The 12,137-nt window shown below is 43.5% G+C and overlaps 1 protein-coding gene and 1 long non-coding RNA gene across 2 annotated transcripts; both read left to right on the forward strand.

The window, feature by feature from the left end:
* Nucleotides 1–1,574: 1,574 nt before the first annotated feature.
* On the forward strand, nt 1,575–3,086 carry ptf1a (pancreas associated transcription factor 1a). Its single transcript, XM_031759596.2, has 2 exons — nt 1,575–2,263; nt 2,572–3,086. The coding sequence occupies exons 1-2, from the start codon at nt 1,645–1,647 to the stop codon at nt 2,772–2,774; spliced, it is 822 nt and encodes a 273-aa protein (XP_031615456.1). The 5' UTR covers nt 1,575–1,644; the 3' UTR covers nt 2,775–3,086.
* A 597-nt stretch (nt 3,087–3,683) lies between these two features.
* On the forward strand, nt 3,684–11,661 carry LOC120434575. The gene is made up of 2 exons (XR_005609183.1): nt 3,684–3,876; nt 9,672–11,661. It is a non-coding gene; the product is annotated as an uncharacterized LOC120434575 (long non-coding RNA).
* Nucleotides 11,662–12,137: the final 476 nt, after the last annotated feature.

Genomic DNA, 12,137 nt, shown 5'->3' on the forward strand with positions numbered 1-12,137 from the left:
AGCAACACAGTCTGATTTACAACGCGACGTGTTGCATTGAAGGCGATGAGGACGCAAGTGGCCTTCTTCCCACGGCCGCGGCTTTCCATCTCTCCGTCGATGTCCACACACGCAGTGCGCGCGCACGTAGCCTGCCTGCAGAAGGTCCCTTCTGTCCGCAGAACAAAGTGAGTGCTTGCAGTGAATGGCGTGAATAGACGCGCATTTACAGACCGGCGGGCAGTCTTCTTCGGTACACCGGGGTGCGCTCATTTGTCGCGTGTGTCAATGAGGCGCGCGCTCCGGGGCCCACCACTGTGCTTTTATTTGTCAACCAGTCCTCCCAGTCAAACCCGCACTGGCTGGCACAAGTGGCGCATCGACTGCTCTGCTGGTGCACGTATTTACCGCGGCAGCGCTGCCCACTTACTGCTGGATAAATGACACAGCAGCACTCGCGCGCGCACGGTTTCTCCTCATTGTTAGCGCGGGAATAGAAAAACCACCGAAACCTGCCAGAGTTCCATTTCTGAAAAAGCTCACCAAGTACAAGCCAAGCGTGTGTGACCGTCTCCTTGTAGCTCCGTCCAAAAAGGAATACTAAAAGTGACTTTCAGCTGAGGCCATAAATGGAGTGTGACGGAAAAAGGATATCATTATGATTATTATCGCTGTCGTGTGCTTGCCTGCGATACACTGCTTGCCTGTCTGTTTTAATTGAAATTCAGTCAATTGAAACTGACTGTTAAGAAAAAGAAATTGTGACTATAACAACAACAACAACAACAATAATAGGTTGTTTGTCTCTCTGTGTTAGACTCGCAACAGACTGGCCACCTGTACAGGGGTTACCGCGCCTTTCGCCCTATGATAGCTGGGCGACAGGCGGGGTAACCCCCCACGACCCTGATAAGGTTAGTGGAAAAAAAACTGATTGATGGGCAATGATAATAATAATAATAATAATAATAATAATAATAATAATAATAATATTAATAACGTAAAATTTAGACATCTTTTTGAATACTTCATTGGTGGCGTTACCACAGCGCGCGCCTGTTGCACAGTAACCAGTCAGCTCATGAATGTTGGATTGTACCGACTTTTGCTCATCATCTTCTAATACTTTTTTGTTTTTGTTTTTTTTTTTGCTAATTGTGATTTTTTAATTAGACAACGAACAAACAAATGAAGAAATAAAGAACCCTCTCTCTTTAACTGCTTAATTGTGACGGGTTTAAGATGCCAATTTTCGCATTTTATGAAACATGTTGTAGCAAATGGATCGAGTGTTCATGGAACAAGTGCCCCCAAAAAGATTTCATTACACTGTATGAACTCCGGCGCCTTCTTTGTTGTTCACAGGTGACAGCGTGGGGCTGTTCAGCGCGGTCCAGCTGGTGGAGCTCAGTTGAGACGTCAGAGCCAGCTCGGACAGCGGGGACAAGGGGCGTGGTTTGGGGACTATCTCGAGGTGCGCCTCACGGACCGAGCTGTGATTGGTTGGCCCGCCTGGCAAACGGCACGCGACTATGGATGTTGCTATAAAGAACCCTCGCGTGCCTGTTCTTCAGCTAAAAGTTCAGCTAGTGCAGAGCGCGAGCACAGTGTCAAAGGAAAGACGAGTGTGATTGTTTCCGCAGTAACAGCAGGAAGAAGACAAACATGGACGGGGTGCTGGACCCTTTCTCTGGACTAGACTCTTTCTCCTCCCCTCCTTATTTCGATGATGACGAGTTTTTCACCGACCAGTCCTCTCGAGATGGACACTTGGAGACTGATGACTTTCTGGATGACGAAGTGGACTTCCTCTCGGGTCATTTTCAAGACTATTACAGCAAAGACGGCAGCGGCAGAGGAGCGCCTCACGATGGAGACTACGACATCGGCAACCTGTCCTTCTCCTCTTCGTCCTCCGTCTTCTCCTACGGCTGCGCAGACAGCACGCCGGAGCTGTCTCCTCGGATGGGCCATCACGGCGGGCCGTTGCTGAAGCGCAGGAGGCGGATGAGGTCTGAGATGGAGATGCAGCAGCTGAGGCAGGCGGCCAACGTCAGGGAGCGGCGGAGGATGCAGTCCATCAATGACGCGTTCGAGGGCCTACGCTCCCACATCCCCACTCTGCCCTACGAGAAGAGACTCTCTAAAGTGGACACTCTGCGGCTGGCCATCGGCTACATCAACTTCCTGGCTGAGCTCGTGCAGTCTGACCTTCCTATTAGAAACTCCAGCAGCGACATGCACGCGCAGCCGAAGAAAGTAATCATCTGCCACAGAGGAACAAGTGAGTGCGCCTCTGTTTTTACCGTGGACGTAATGGAACCAAGCCTGTCTTTATGCGCGTAATAAGAGACTCGTGAGCGCATCTAATTTGAATCAGACAATCGTCAGAGTCAGATTTATCGCGTCATGGTGCTAAAAAAGCAAAACAGAACAAAGCCAAAAAAAAGTGGCGCGGAAATTAAAATAAATAAAAATTAAAAAATACATAAATAGTATTTGCGGTGTGTAGAGTGTATGCATCTCCTCCACGATAAAACGGAAAACAAAGAAGTATGAAAATTGTATTATTTTTTGCTTTTCCCCCTCCAGGGTCCCCGTCGCCAAGCGACCCCGACTACGGCCTGCCTCCGCTGGCCGGTCACTCGCTGTCTTGGTCGGATGAAAAGCAGCTCCGGGAGCAGAACATCATTCGCACCTCAAAGGTCTGGACACCGGAGGACCCCCGAAAGCTGCACAGTAAACCGGGCCTCACAGACATCGAAAACGAGCCTCCCTTCAACCTGGTGGCCTGAACAGCAGCACAAGCCATGCGCCATGGAAATGTGAAGACTGTAAAGTGTATCACAGTATTGTCTGTCAATGTGAAAAGGAGCAGCATGTGAGCTGATTTTACAGTTTTACATACTGGCCTCAGTGCTGTACATAGTTTTATCATGTTGATAATTTTATTTTTGTAATTCAAGCAGCTGGCAATCATGTATTTATTTTGTTTCACAGGTGATAATATATGTTTTAATTTAAATGTACTGTAAGACAAAATGTATTTTTATATCGGTCTACAATGATTTATATTTATATGCTCTCTTGAAATAAAAGAACTCATAAGAAGACTATTGTTATTATCAATATTATTATTGCTGTGTGCGTTAAACATTTCTGTGTTCACAGAAGATGAAAATATTGAATGTAAATGTTTAAATGTATGTAGCGCCAGTCTTACTGAAAACGTCTCAGGTCTGCTGCGCATAAGTGTGAGCTCTGTGAGCTGTGCCTTTGAATGATCACACTAACGATGTGTTTTGTAGAGAGCAGCACAAATGTGTCCGTTCTTGAACTAGTTAGAAATCCAACCAGTCGCAGTTTTATTGCTTGTTTGCCTAAACTGTTTATCGTCAGATTTTAAAAATCACTGTGAATTCGGGACTCTCAGATAATAATAACAAATCTGTAAAATACACACATGCGTGTTAATGGATGGGTGAGGGGAGCATCCTCCTTGCCGTGGAATTGCGCAGTGGCCGCTGGAAGCTGACGCACTTTGACCTGAAAGTGTGATTGAGTGAATGAAAGAAGAAAGAAGCGCACTCTAATGCTGTGACATAAATATGCAAATGAATGCTAATGAAGAGCAGTGTACACCCACAGCAGCTGAAGGTGTTTAAAGCGCACGCGGGCGTGCAGTAGTATGGTGGGAAAGTAGTGAATACTCTCTGTGCTGCCAGGTGCTGTCGGGACAGATTTTCCCGTGGTAGCGGCATCGCAGGAACATGTGTCCCCACGGCTTTTTCTGCGGCCGCCCCCTCTGCCGACACGCTGGCGTATATATGAAGCATGAGTGGCCAAAAGCTGCCGCACACAGGCTGAGGAGGACCCGCGGCACCTGCAGCAGAGCAGGTATGCTTGTTTCTTCTTCAGCTGCACAACTCGTCTTTCCTTCGTTTTTCCACTTTTAATGACAGTTACGCTGTTTCTCTCCGCCTCTGTTCCACTTCCTCTGTGCTTCCGACAGCAGCATGTAATCCTGCTGCAGCCATTAGAAAGTCAAATGTTAGAGGGTCAATGCAACTTCATCTCCTTGGCAAGAGCTGCAGGTCCGTTCAGACGCTGTAGTGTCGCGCTCGCGCTTTTTAGTGTCGCAACGCAAAGCGCGTCTCAGCGTCGTTTGGTGCGGTCGGAGCCAGGTTTAAATCCTCCCGGCTATCTTGTCACTCCGACTACAGGCTTGGCGCGGAAAGTTTGATTTCCTTTAGTTCTGCGCAGGCCTGAACTTTCTGAGCCACAGATAGCGATTTGGTTGAGAAAGGATCTGCAGACTGAGCGCAGGCACGCGGCGCGCTCTTACATCCTGCTGCAAATCAAACGAGTGCGAGTCGTCCTAGGTAGAAGCGAGCTGTCTGACAAACCGATTTCTAAGAATAGCACAGAATTCAGAAAATAATCAGATGCTTTCCAGAGCTCCAACATTTAAATCAGTCACAAAAATCAGATTTTCTGAGACGAACAGCCATCAAGCTGCAAAGACGGTTCACTAAAACTTTTGAACGTGTTCATCACTGCTGAGATAGGTCGCCATAAACAACAGATCCATTATTTCTATTGTACGCTAACTCATATTTGGTAGCTCGTTTTCTTTGAATCTGTAAGTGGAATGTTGAAGGTTTGCAGGGCTTCGGTAATTGTAATGAACACAGTCTCTGCTGTAATAGATGACACCATGCTACACAGAGCACTGTGAGCAGTTTTTTGTTTTTGTTTTTGTTCGTTTTTTTTGAGAGAGAGAGAGTTTTCGCCAGGACATTTACGAGTGAGCCGTTATCCTCCTGGCTTTGCGTCTGCTGAGATCATGTAATGGCTTCATCCAGCGGACACTTCCACTGTTACGCACGGGTGGCTTTGAATATTTATTTCATGGCACCGAAGGCTGAAAATGAATTAACAATTAATACAGAAGTCTGCTGCCAGTTTATGGCGCTGTTTTAAAAAGACACCAGTGCGGAGCTTTACTTTACCAGCACCGACCGACACAACAAAGAAGAGAGAGTAATGGGTCGAATACGCTGTATTTTTTCACATCCGGTTTGAGCCCGCATGTGAGCGCAAAAGAAGAACCACAGATCGACTTGATCCGCAGATTATCTCGCTCGAGGAATGAAGTCCCAGGACTCATTCTAATACACCGGATTATGAGCTTTTGTGCTTTCAGCATGGCATCAGAGTGCCGGCTGTGAAGCTGAGCTTTTCCACTGGTATAGACTCGCCAAGGTGGCCGATCAGCGCGCAAGGTAAGTCAAAGGTGCTCAGCGGGTGTGTGCTGGCTCGGCTCTGAATGGGGAGATGAGGGAAGGTAGCTGAGATCGTTCTCCGGTGCTTCTTTTCAGACGTGACCTTTCGCTCTAAATGACATCTTTTATGTGGCTTTCTTTGTCACGCTGGCAGAGTCTTGTCTGTGCCGTTTTCTCCGAGGATGCACCTGGTAGCTGAAACTTTGTCTCTTTTGATTTCCTCCTTGCTAGTCCCTGAACAGCAGCTGCTTTAAAACAAGCAAAAAGAGAGGCCCTTGCACTGTTCGAGACGGCGTTGGCACAGTTTTCCACGTCTTTAATGTTCCATCGGCCTTTGTCCACGATACAATATGGCCACTGTAAAGCATGACGTTTTGCAATAATAAAGCACAAGTTCAATGACGTGACACTGGGCTAAAAGCGCAGCGCGGGCCCGACGAGCCAAACACATCCCTGCGTTTGTTTTGTGCACCCGCAGTCAATTAACAGCGAGGCCTGGTCGCCGCGCCTTGATAAGCCAATTAAATTTATGTCTTCTATTTTTTCTAGGGAGAGAAAAGAGCTGCGTTCTCTCCTCGTCCGACGATTTTCTTACCATCACCTGGTGCTTTCCCCACAAGAGAGTGAACTATCACAAGTGGGCCTGAACCATGCGGCTGTCATAGTCCTGCACCATTGTTTCTTGCTTCGATCACTCATTACCGGGATGTAACAAATCCTCGATTAGCTATGTTTTGTGTCATATTTTCATCCCCCGAGATTAAGCAGATGCTGCGATTGTAAAATCCAAACTGTAGGGCTACTCAAGACTGAAAGAGAGACGGACACTTGGTTGCAAGAGAGGGGAAGAAAAAAAGCTTTGGGCACATCTTCAGAGGAATAAAACATCTAGGAGCCATAAACAGACTTCAACCTGCTCTATTTCAGCCTTTGTGTTGTTTGTGAATAATTAATGTTAATAGGGACAGGTTTGTATACTTTGAATGCAGGACCACAGGTGCGGAATGACAGGATGAATAACCGGCCCTGATTTTTGCCAGAGCTCGAGGGCTCTTGTCCAGGGTCTCCAAGCTGATGGAAAATATTGTCATGTCTTTGATTCGCAGCATTACTTTCACCGAGAACAAAGCCTGGTGATGAAAAGCTTATGTTGGAGTGAAACGGGCGATGACGGTGGCCGCTTCAGAGTCCTGAAAGAAAGAGAAAGGGGCCGAGTCAATGGCAATGCGCGCTTCTGGTTTTGTGCGCAAGTGCTCCATCTAACTCAAATAAAGGAGCCTTTCCAACTTTTAAAGGACCACTTTTTGCCTTTAATAAAGGCTAGACGGCTGTAGCCATTAAGCATATGGTGCTAAGGCGCTGGTCTTTTGTCCCCGTAAAGCCCTTGAGATACTAACTTGTGTTCCTTCCTGGATATTTAACTTCTCAAAAGCTCTAACTTTATGCGCCGGCAACAAGTGGCTCCGGGGCGCACGAACAGCTTTCCCAATTGAGAAAGCAGGGTGGCAAATACAGAAGACCGAGTGGATAAATTATTACCTCTGGACTGTGTTTCTTTGTGGCGGCGCCTGGTGTACATTTAAGGAAAATTATTTTCTATTTTTGACCGCAGAGTGGAGAATTTAAAGGGGTTGAAGTGTTGTTTTGGCGCATGAATATTACTAACAATACATGCAGAGGCTGGAGCTGAAACGAGTGCACATGGAGTAATTTCAACTGTCTTACAGCGCTAGAGTCAAATAAGACGAGTCACACAAAAATGGCACTTTAGCAGCCGCCTGTGATAAACTGTATTTGTCAAACTAGTGCATTAGATGGCGCTGTACAATGACCCGCCAATTTCAGTTAGAAGCTGTAACTAAATAAACCCGAATTGAAAAACCTCGTTGCGAACTCCCCGTTTAACTCACACTTTAGGTATTATCCCTGCAGTTGGTTTCGTCGGGTTCGTGCGTAAAAGCGTACCTTCGCTGTTTGGTTTTATTGCGCAATGGTGCGTTTACTGCTCAGCTAACTCGAACAGCCGAAAACACAATGCTCATGTGAGTCCATGAAAATATTTACGAGAAGCATCTGAATAATAAGCTGTAGCGATCCGGCTGGTGGAGGCAGCTGATATTTATCTCGGTGTGATTTCAGGTGTCTTTCGTAAGACGATGCATCACACAACGTACTTGGAATGCAGTCACCAACGGAAGAGACACAAAAGAGTTTTTAAAGTTACCCTTTGTTTGAATTTTTATGTTCTACAAACTCACGTGTCTAATCTGAAGAAAAGCACGTGTTAATTTTTTTCAAAACCAGCGTAAAAGCGCATTTTGATGGGAGCTGTCGGTATCTCAATATGATACACGCATTTGTTGAAAACGAGACATGTATTTATTAATCTATCACTATTTCACCTCCTGCCCTGGGGGAAATATAAGTCAGTACTCCAAAATGTCAGCTGTGACTAAAACTATCTCGATCTTGTTTGGTTTTATGGGCATTTGTCGTCCAGTCAATATATATATATATATATATATATATATATATATATATATATATATATATATATATATATGCGTGTGTGTGTGTGCGCGCGCGCGCGTGTGATGGAGCCAGCTGGCCGTCTCTGGCCTCTGAAAACCCCCCTGGTGGACGGAACACGGCGGCCTGACCTCCGCGCCGGAGGACGGGAGATGCGCCTTTGACTGAATTAGCCATAAAGACGTCTTGCTATGATCTTTGTTGCTCCTGAAAGCAGAGTGGATATGAACGGCATTGTGCACAGCTTTTGCGTGCCCCATCATGAAATATTACAGTCTATTCACAAGGAAGCTCCTTTGAAAAGATATGGAAATGAAGCAGACTGGACTGACTTGGAAGCAAATTTCATGGCGACGATGAATCGAAACTTATAAACGGACAAGAAGGCACCAATTTCTTGTATTTTCGGAGAAATCTAAAAGTCTTCCGAATTCAGTTGGGATGCTGGAGGCTGTGTGATGTCTAGAGGAAAAGCTGTAATTGCTCAGCCTACATGAGGTGACAAATGATCGTAAATTATCTTAAACATTTTTTTTCTTAAAAAATCCCCGAATAACTCAACAAAAAAGTGATAAATTACAAATATGCTAATTTCAGTCATGGCCGGTTATACGTGTGCGTCTCCATCTATCTCCTACATTCTGAGCTGCTGATCCCCGTCGCGCGCTAGAGGACACTCAGCCCGTTTAGTCCGAGATTCTTTGTTCGCTTCCAACACTTTCAGCCTCCAGGGAAGGTTTTTTTTCTTTTAGTTTTTATACCCCGGACCCTCCACCCCATCCCTTACTCTGTCAGTTGCCAGGATTCAGAGGTGTAAAAGCATGCATCATTTTTCACCAGCTCTCCGTTTTGATATCGACAAAAGCTGCTGCTATGGAACAGCCTCTCCGCTTGTTCGCTGGCTTGAACTTCACTGATGTCCGACTGCTCTCTTTTCCTCGCCTGAACGCGACGCAGCAGGGATGGATTTGCAAGACAAATGCAGCTGTGTGTGAGAGAGAAAGTCAAGTGGCACAAAAAGGCCGTTTCAGTCAGCCGATGGGATGGAGAAAGTCAGCATTATGCGAACGTCAAATCAATCAAAAACAAAAGCCTGCATGCAGAAAATAATGAGTTTATAGTGCTGAAATGGCAGCTTATTTTTTGGTCGGATTGGAAAGACTGGAGGTAAAGTATTGGTAGTGGTGATAGTTAAAAAAAAAAAAAAAAAAAATCAGTTTCATCCACAGCTTGTCAAGTATCATTGCTCATTTCTTTCTGTATCAAAAGGGGAAGCAGTGGGGGTGAAAGTGTAGTACCGCCGATTTTTGAAAGCAGAAGCGGTGAAATAAAGCAACAACACTGTAAATACCCATAACTGAGAGTGTGGGGTAACTAATTGTTTTTAGTCTCTAAATGACTTGCAGAGTATTCAGGGAAAAATAGAAAATTATATGTAAATAGCTAGGTCACAGTTTGTTTGTTTTTTGTAAAAAAAAAAAAAAAAAAAAAACAATCCCCCAGTCTTGTGCTGTGCTGCGCTGTGACGTTCACGGAGTACAGAAACCAGACTCAAATCTCAAGGTGTACACTGATGTAATCAGAAGCTGTGGAAATATATACAATGTGTACCGACTGTAATCCAGTGTTTTATTGTCTCGTAATCAATTCCAAGAATCACTGACTCAAACTGCAAAGAGTAATGTGAAAGAAGTTTCTCCAGTTATAAAGGAAAATGAACTGCTGTGCTGTGCAAGTTAAAATGTAGAAATATTAAAGTAAAAGTCCACCAAGAATATGTTTCCGGAACTCTAAGCGATGTGAGGGAATAAAAAACTTTGTCATCATCAGTGGGTTTAAATGTTGTCATCAGACATTTTCTTTTTCGTTTGCCTGCAGTTGAACCCAGCTATGATGTAAGTCAGATCTTCCAGTGGCTGGTGGCCAGTGCCGACTGGGACAGCTTCCAGCCTCAGAGGACTGCGATTAACCCAGGAGCGGTCAAACTCGGCAGGACGCCCTCCACAACCAGCCACAGCTATTTATCCACTTTCCAATGAAACCAATTACTTTTACAGCAAGCCCCAGCGCCAACATTATATGTGTTGTTCTTGCAGACCAAAAGAGTATGGCTTTGAAAAGAGAGCCAGGCATGAAGTAGGAAACCCTCCTGAGCTGCTCCAGCAGGCTGTAAAATATACCTAAAGTCAGTATCCATGGAGACTAGCTGGTGTGTGAGAGCAGCCTGAAGGATACACGTGGATATTATTACTATTGCTATTTACTGTTCTTTGTCTTTTACTTGTTATTGTAGAGTGTTAGTTTTTACACAGTTTCCTCTGGGATTAATACATGATTCCGATTCTGAGTAATAGTGTTGGAGTTGCTACAAATTTCCTTCATGTAGCTACCAGAAGAAATGTTTTTAATGTAAATCTGCTTACACCTTGCTTATATTTATTTATATGTTTTACAATGTGCTTATTGCAGGACATCACAGCTTTTAACAAATTCTGATATTTTAGCTTCTTTTTTGAAAATTAAATTTCAACAGTTGTAAAAGTCACAGCATGTTAACTTCATAGAACTTTTTCAGTCATTTTCATCTTCTTTTCACTATGAAAATGACCTTGCAGAAACAGAGGGAAATGCAAGCGCAAGGGCTTTTCTACAAAAATTGTATAAGAAAAATCTAGAAAACATCCAGTTATTGTTTGACACATTAAGGACGCATTACTTCTTCCATTAACATTGAGCTGTGTAAGTGTAAATGTTCATTTTACTACTGCTACTCAAGCAAGTTTCAGTCTGATTTTCACAGATGCAAGATCTCGAGCCAATTAACTTTAATTTATAATTATTATAATTTAATATTAATAAAAATATGATTTTATCATTTTATAATTTTTATTTGTTATGTTAAAATTTCTTCTCTGTTTTCAGAGTCAAGTGATTATATGACTCACAAATGCACAGAAAATACTGCAACCAACACTGCAAAGTGCTGACAAACACAGTAAACCAAATAGCTTATATAATACAAACCAACCACAATGGTTGCCCAGGGTAACATGTTCACATTGCTTTTGGCAACTGACTTGCTCTGAAAAATACCCAAAGATGTTGAGTGCACTGCAGTCTTACAAATGTTAACTTCTGAGAATCTGTGACTAAAGATCATTTCTGCTTTGTTTGGTGCTGATTAGCATTTTCCTTTACTGCTGAACGAAAATCTAATGAAGCTCCATTTAAGGCTTTTGGAGGGCTTTTCTTGACATTAGAATCCACAGGCTAACAGTAAAATGAGGGGGCATATTTTTTGAATTATGTTGACAAGGTTGTTTTTTTTCTGCATCTGTCCAATAAATGTCATGTTAAAGTGTTGTTATTAGGTTACTAGTCGTAAGTAAGGAAAGGACGAGGACAGCAGACTCAGTTAATAAAGCAGTCATATCACTGATCGCTGGCTGGGCTAATTGACAGACACATGAAGAGAAAACTACTAATTGATTATAGGCTTGTCCTATTCTAGCGCAGGAGGTGACTGATGGAAAATGTGAATTGGCCTGAGAGATGCTTTATGCCTATGTCTACATTTGGATTTCTGTTTCGATGAAAAACTTTCTGCACAGTGCTTTCTGCTTGAAATTTCTACGTTCTTTAAGGTGCAATAAAAAAAGTGGTGGTTTTTATAGTTATTTGTGTGTCTTGACAGTTGTGCTGTCACTTAGCAGAGGGTCTCCAGGCTTTCTAATACAGTCCCACTGAGCTTATATCCAAAAGAAGTATTTACTTTTAACCAAGTGAAGCCTGAACCATGAAATGTTTTTTTGAAACTGGGATGTTTACTGAGCCTTCTGACCAATAAAAAATAAATAAATAAATGAAATATCAGTTTACATATATGAGCATTGATTTGCATAAATTCTGCTACATCTGACTGTATACATCAGGCTTTTCAGGAAAAATTATACTAAGTAGGGGTCCCACAAACCCATGTATAAAACACGATACTCTTGGCTTTACAGGATCAGCTTTTCTATTCTAATCTGGTTTGAATGTAGAGAACAGTGTAACTGCACAGCATGGCCATCACTGCCTGTCTACCTCTGAGCTGAACCAGTGAGGACAATCCCTAAGAAAATGTTAAGGATTATGACATTTAAATTGTGTTTTTGTTTTCTTATAGTTTAAATTATTGTTAACACGCTCATCTTTGCTAGATAGTTCAGGCAGTATCCAATGTCACAGACATTAAACTGATGGCCAAGAAACATTACAGACATTAGCACAATTTTGCCTTTAGTAACATTTTGCTCACTGTGACGCAATGTTTTGGAAGGATGTTCAAACAATACTCATTCA

This window comes from Oreochromis aureus, linkage group 18, assembly GCF_013358895.1.
Source record: "Oreochromis aureus strain Israel breed Guangdong linkage group 18, ZZ_aureus, whole genome shotgun sequence".
NCBI lineage: Eukaryota > Metazoa > Chordata > Actinopteri > Cichliformes > Cichlidae > Oreochromis > Oreochromis aureus.

Bases quoted from the DNA above. Each gene is read 5' to 3' on its own strand.
- ptf1a (XM_031759596.2), top strand. From the start codon at position 1,645: ATGGACGGGGTGCTGGACCCTTTCTCTGGACTAGACTCTTTCTCCTCC. The intron at 2,264-2,571 runs GTGAGTGCGCCT...TTCCCCCTCCAG, and splicing joins CATCTGCCACAGAGGAACAA to GGTCCCCGTCGCCAAGCGAC.